The 7,273-nt window shown below is 36.4% G+C and overlaps 1 protein-coding gene across 1 annotated transcript; it reads right to left on the bottom strand.

Annotated features, from left to right (window-relative positions):
• Window positions 1–469: 469 nt before the first annotated feature.
• LOC117329191 lies at window positions 470–6,910 on the bottom strand. The gene is made up of 2 exons (XM_033887000.1): window positions 5,664–6,910; window positions 470–2,162 (listed from the first exon to the last, which is right to left on the bottom strand). The coding sequence occupies exon 1, from the start codon at window positions 6,772–6,774 to the stop codon at window positions 5,680–5,682; it is 1,095 nt and encodes a 364-aa protein (XP_033742891.1). The 5' UTR covers window positions 6,775–6,910; the 3' UTR covers window positions 470–2,162; window positions 5,664–5,679.
• Between the last annotated feature and the right edge of the window lie 363 nt (window positions 6,911–7,273).

Raw genomic sequence — 7,273 nt, 5'->3', positions numbered from 1 at the left:
AATTAATGAATGACTTGAGAATAATGTTTTTTTCCCCCGTGGGGGGGGGGGGGGGGGGTGGTATCATGGCATGTAGTAGTAAAAAGACCCTAGGCTAATTTAACACAGGTTATGAGTCGGAGGGTAAAAAGACATACAAAATGTATCAGGTGTTAGAATGAATATCCGTACCCTGCCTACACTGCTCTCTCTGATGACAACCATCTGTCAGAAATTGTACATCCGTAGTCCAGAGCTACATTATCGCAGCTAATCAAGTGTTAACAAAACGATACCTTGGTCACGTGGCCCTGTGGACGAACAGATAGATGATCACTCCGAATCCTCCACACCATAGTTCACTGGTACTTTGTTCCATGTGACCTAATTATATAAACACCTTTTTTCTCATGATACATGTAGTGCTTGATGTTTCAAAATACATGCAAGTTCTGTTGTTTTATCAAATTGTGATGACAAACACAATACATAATATGTCTGATATTTATTGAAAATAAATGTTAATACATTGTAAATAATTTTCTTCTGCTCAGATTTGAAGGTGAAAAAAAATCTTAAAATGTAAGGAATATTCAATACATAGTACATACACAACTCTTACACAAACTTGGACAGTTCAACCTGTGATGTCCAATACAGTAACCAAGTTGTCTCCCCTAACATTTACCTCTCACAAACCTGGGATGTATAGAAGACATATTTATTATGTCCCTGCACATACATTGTGGTACAAGTTTGTATAAAACACAACTTAGTTCCCTATTTATGACAAAATTCAAGTTTTAGATTTAAGGAATCTTAAAACCCTTCACATTCAAAATTGTTTTATGAACAGATTTCCCTTGAAAATGGACCAAGGCCCTCATTTGCACAAACTTGTTAGCCCTCATCTCAGCATGTTACTGGCTGAATGTCATCACCCTAAGCCTCTTGTATATATACCATATGTTCAGAAAAACAGGTTCGAAGTTTTCAAATTTATGTATTTGACTCTCCTGACCTTCAATAAAAAGGTAAATGAATTTCACAAACATGGTAGCCTTTCATACCATTATGTTACTGATCAAATATCATAACCGTATAGGTCTCCTTGATACCTATACTAGAAGAAAATGTTTAAATGTTTTAATCATATTTGACACCTATGATCGTTAAAGTAGGTCAAGGTCAGGAATTAAAAAAAAAGCTTGTTGATGTTGGAAGTTTTTCTTCAAATAGACCTACATGTGCAAATTTATCTTCTTGAAGATCAGCCAAATAATTTTCACATTTGTGTTTATTCAAAAAATAAAATGCAAAAAACATGTAAATTTACTTTGAAACAAGTAATTGTACTCATTCTTCAAGATGAAATAGTCTTCCCTCGCTACTGGATCAGGCCATGCCAGGTCATCAGTGATTGTTATGTTTCTTTTTATTATACTTAAAAATTGAGAAATTTGAGATTTTTCTCAATGTCTAGCCTTCCTGTTAGTAATTTAAATTTTCAAGTAAATTGCCATACAATTTCATTACATTACCGGATGCTTACTGCCTGCAGTACTAGTGTTTCTTGGTAAGTGAAAATATTAAATACAGTGTATTGAATAAAAAAGATCTGTTTAGTATTCAAAGCTTACAAGTGGATTGGGAATTTATGAAATTGTGCACTCTGAATCAGTACACCATGTACCTGGTATTTTATTTTGGGGATAAAACTGAGTATGTCTCACTATGTCTCTATACAAAATGAACATGCATGGCAGATGAATTACATCAGAGTTTAAATAAAACATCTTCAGCAAGAACATTTATGGCTTTTAATTATTATCAGAAGTATAACAATATTAATTGCAAAATTAAAAAAAAAATAAAACTGCAATTTGAAAGCTTTTTCTTCAAAAAAGTGTTCAGCTCAGGAACTAAGGGATTCTGGTAAATTACTTTGTCTACAAATATATACCACATTCATATATAATTCATACAGCTACATACACATTTCCACTTCACATTCCCCACATTTCAATTTCAACAATAATTACATTATTGTATTTATAAAATATGTTCTTGACTTTTCATCCACCACCTGACAATGACTCCCAGATTCATGTTTACACCTGCTTTCAGTTGTATCACAAACACTCTAGCTACTTCACCATTCTTTTCTCCATAACACCAAATTCCTGTCAATCAAAGAAAAAAAAAGATTAATTTATACATAAAATCAAATATAACAGAACAATTATGTAATTAAAATGAACCAATGCAGTTTTCTATAAAGAACTGTTATGTTTTTCTAATCAATTGTCAAACATTCACTTCATGTCTCCAAAAACAAAGCAAAAGTTTCCAACAGAACTGATGCCCTATCACACTTTTATCCATGTAATTATAAATTCCAATTGGAAGCATGAAACCTACTACTTTGACACAAGTCCAATATTTTTTTAAGGATATATGGACAGTCAATGTCTTTCTCACTTAAGGTCATTTCACTGCAATGTCGGTATTATTCATTGAAAATGCCCAATTGATATCTTAAATGTGGCATTCCGGTAGTTCTAAATATCAATTAGAGCTTATATTGTTAGAACTATATTAATAATATGAACTAATAAAAGCAAAGTGAGCATATGGCTCAGTACATAGCACATACATGTATGTCCCACCATCCTTCATTAATAAAAGAAATCCTTACTATGACACTAATAAGGTTTCATGATATATTTTGCACTCAACTTTTTATTTTGAATGTGGTCAAGTGTGACTTTCGACCTTTAATATTACCTGATAATGACAGAAATCTAACCATCACCTGTACATGTTATATCATCATTAATTCTGAAAAGTACACTAACAATTAGCAACAACCATGCTGGGTATTGATAAAGCAGTACATGTCCCCTATATATATAGCTACTGGCCCCTGCTAAAAATAGCAAGAATGACCTTGACATTGATCCAAAAACTCAAACTTGATCTATAGCTACTCATACCGAAGTTACATAAGCACTTTCACCAACATACCTTAAAGCATGGCTGAGATTAAAGTGCGGAAATTAAAACTGAGTGGACGGACTATATATAGCTAACAGACAGACAGGCCTAGCGCTACAACGTTTACCCTTGCAAAAATTAGTCAAGCAGAATGGAAGTCGAAGTTGATCTAGGTGTAGCTACTCATACTTAAGTTACATACAAACTTTCACCAACATAACAACATAATGGATGGACTGACAGGCAGATAAACGAGGTAGAAACCTATAGCCCCCCCCCCCCCCCCCCCTGGGTTTTAATCCATAGGTGACTAATAATTATATAATTAAGGATTGATTGTCAATTTTGTTGCTTGCATGGACTGATGAAGGAAAGTGAACATCGTGCAGTGCAAATGGTACATGAACTGCGAAATGGTACATTTCATGTACCATTTGCACGATGTTCACTTTCCTTCATCAGTCCATGCAAGCAACAAAATTGACAATCAATCCTATTATTTACGTTAACCAAATTTAAAACTTCGCCACCAGATTGCAAAATTCGGTCGCAACAGTGTGACATAAGTGCGTCACTTTGTAACATTGTTATACTTATCGTACATGTGTGCACAGTAGTGGAACAGCAGACAGTCAACTATTCTCGTCGCCAAGGCAACAAAAATTATAGTGCCATATATACGTTTTGATTATTACGATGTTGAAACACATAGATACGATATTTTCAAGGTAAAATATTCATTTATAAAAAATATTTATGATATTGTATAATAAAAACTTAGCAATACCCATATAAATACGAATTTAAAGTGCAGTGTTGACAGTATAGTATGTGTGTGATTTGGTCACTAGAGACACAGGGACTCGGTTAAAAAAATGATGTGATGCAGTCTAATAGCCGGGATATTCAGAGCTCGAGAAAAAGTGTAACAATGTGGATTTTAGTCACAGGTTAACTGGTGATGTACATGGTGTTCTTGACATATTGGATTTCATTGTCGCACTGCCGTTTTGGGATGTAAATTCTGATAATAGTAAGTAAAGAAACATTGATTTGAAAATTGGCGGTATTCGATGGCCGGAAACTTGTGTCCTCCATGTATGTTTAGATTGAGTCAAATTACGGCAATAATATGTCCCTGTTCTCGATATAGCATACTTCTGCTACCAGTCTGTTTTGTGTTGTTAAATGTGTTTAAATTGAAGTTTATTTTCTGTGACCACTGAAATGGTATTAAGCATGGCATTCGACATACAGCTAACGTTAGACCTACTGTGCTACGTAGGTCATGAGCTCGGTGCTATCGAGAGTGTCAGTGTTCTGTCAGATCCTGTTTTCTAAACTGTCTGCATTATACTGGCATTTTTATTAGCACATAAAGCAGGTATTCCACTTGTGTTCATATACGTTTATAAAAATGTTACACAATTCACAAAGTGAAAGTGCATTCAAGTCTGAGGCGGTACAGAACTCGATCGCCATTGTAAACTCAGTGAATGTATTCACACACCGACAAGAAAGTGATTAGTCTCTCAGAACAGAAGCACGCGACCCAAAATCTTCAACGGGAAATGAAGTGATCTGGGTTTACTATGTTCATTGAGGCGGAGCGAAGTGAAAATGTAAATATTAGGGTTTTAAATCTGGCAACTACGTATACTACATCCATCTTGAGTGTTGCATGGCCTGACCTGTAAGCATATTTCACAGAGAACTATGGACCATTCCTCACTATCCTCACTAATTACTACTACAGTAGTGGATGAGGTTCTATGGTGGCATGGATCTGCCATCACATAACGAGATAATTTTGTCAACATAGCGAGATAAATATACCATATGGCGAGATAATAAAACGACATAGCGAGATAAAACAACCGACATAGCGAGATAATTTAATGCGTTTACGAAGTCGCTATCTCGACATCTCGCCGCATTAGACGCTACTACTGACATGGAATTTTTTTCTTGTCAACGTCACGTGACCCCCATTCGGAAGTTCTAACATGCTTAGTTTACCTGTTTGTTGTAGGTATTGGGCCGTTCAGCTTCCCTGTCCAAGCCTCGTGTGCACTGGCACGCTGAACTTCCGAATGGGGGTCACGTGACATTGACAAGAAAAAATACATGTCAGTAGTAGCATCTAATGCGGCGAGATGTCGAGATAGCGACTTCGTGAACGCATTAAATTATCTCGCTATTACGGTTGTTTTATCTCGCTATGTCGTTTTATTATCTCGCTATATGGTATATTTATCTCGCTATGTTGACAAAATTATCTCGTTATGTGATGGCAGATCCATGCCACCATAAGGTTCTATCTATTGCACATGTATCTATCATCTATTCAGGAGGCGAGGAATGATAGATACTTCGAATTCAGACTGAGGACATCAAGTCATATGACTAATATCCTCTTCTGGTTTTAAGTATTATAAATATAATATCCACTCAAATTGACTCACTACAGCATCAAGTAAACTAATAAAACTTTCTTGACCATCTGAAGGAGCATGCACAAACAAATTTTGGGGTGGGGGATTTTGGGGGTATACATATAATGCATGTTAAACAGATATTTTTTACTTGATTCTGATCAACACTCCAGGCAATAATAAGCTAAGTTACCCACACTAATAGGAAGTGAATTGATACAAAAACTTCACCATGATAACTGAACAACTTACATGAATCAACATTTGATCAAATAGATGAGTAAGGATGATCCTTCCTCAGCTGAAGCCATGCTGAAATAGTTGAGGTAATTGCAAGCCGACGTTCCTCCTCCTCAGTCTCCTCACAAGAGTCAGTGTCAGATTGTGAAAAATCCATATCTAAACTCTCCACAGATCCCTGGGATTGGGTCGGTGCAGAGTTAGATGTACCTGTAAAGCCACTATAATTGTGATCAATGCGATTGTTTTTCAGCATTAATTTAGGGGCCCGAATGTGACTAACCAATCCTGATAAATTCTTGGTTATATCACATGGACCTTTATTGTAGTTGTGATCCGTTTTTAATGCAACTGGTTTCTCTATGACTGGGTTTGGACATTCTGAATCATCACAGACACTCATCTTTTCATCGTCACTGTTTTTCCCTTGTGCATATGTGTGATCATACTTATAATTCAGAGGCAGGGTATGCGAAAGATTCCCGTCTCGGCTCCGAAATGGAGGAAACATATTTTCCTTTGGCCAAGAATGACTTCCAAGATATGAATCATCCATGGCCATGGGTTCTCCCTTCACACCTTGAATTTCCACAACATCTGACATAGGAACTTTACTAAAGTGTTGTTTGCTGTCAATTACAGGGTAAGTATGGTCATTATTGGTGTGGAATGGTGTCCTACTTTTCCCAAAAGTATAACACTTGTGTGACGTATTAAGGCTGGTGTCGTCTACAGCTGTCCGACGTGGAGCTCCGGAAGATCCAGAGATGATTGGAAAGGTAAAATTGGACAGATTTTCCTCAGAAGAACTTCTGGTTTGCTGGTCCATCTTTGGGGGTTTGGGTTTCTGTAAATGACTGTGACGTAATGCTACAGACTTACTGCTAAACGAATAATTATGGTCTTTCTCCTTCTGAAGTAGCATTTCATTGTCTGTATTTGGAAACTTTTTAGTCTTCGTGTTCTTTTTGGCGACTGCGTACGTGTGATCTTTCTCCGAGGGCTTCTGTGTTTCCAATGCCAAGGCCATGTCCACCAGGGTTAGCAGGGACAAAGGGTCTTTCCCAGCTACTGGACCACAGGTTCCGAGTCCTACACATGTTTTCGAACTTGTTTTCTCCATAACTGGATCAATAACTACATCAAATGTAGAAAAGATCCATGGAATTACCTATCCGAGATATACTTCCCCTTCGACGTCCACTGACCACGCAATAAGATATTTCACCTGCCAGGTAGTCTAGAATTACTAGAGAGTCATGGGTCAAGGGAGGTAACTCTTTAGTTAAAAAAAAGAAAGATATATACTACCGCTTGGGGAAATCTACATCAGACAACGATCACAAATTAAAGTATAACAATATATATACTAACTGTAACGTAATGCAGAAAGGAGACTCTTAGAAAACGTTAACTAGCCAAACCGGTAAAACATTTATTTTCAATTGATGCGAGAAATGTAAGCCTTAGTTGGCTAAGTTATACTGAGTAGATCAACGTTAACTCAAATACACTGACTTAGTTAAGACTTGTTTGCTTGTAACGTATGTGTAATATATCAATTAATCAATTTTAAATGTGTATACTGTACATGTACATGCAAACGCAGAGACGTATACGTA

The sequence above is a fragment of the Pecten maximus genome, chromosome 6 (assembly GCF_902652985.1).
Source record: "Pecten maximus chromosome 6, xPecMax1.1, whole genome shotgun sequence".
NCBI lineage: Eukaryota > Metazoa > Mollusca > Bivalvia > Pectinida > Pectinidae > Pecten > Pecten maximus.
Note: the sequence above shows the minus strand (reverse complement) of the source record. Positions and strands in the feature narration are given on the sequence as shown.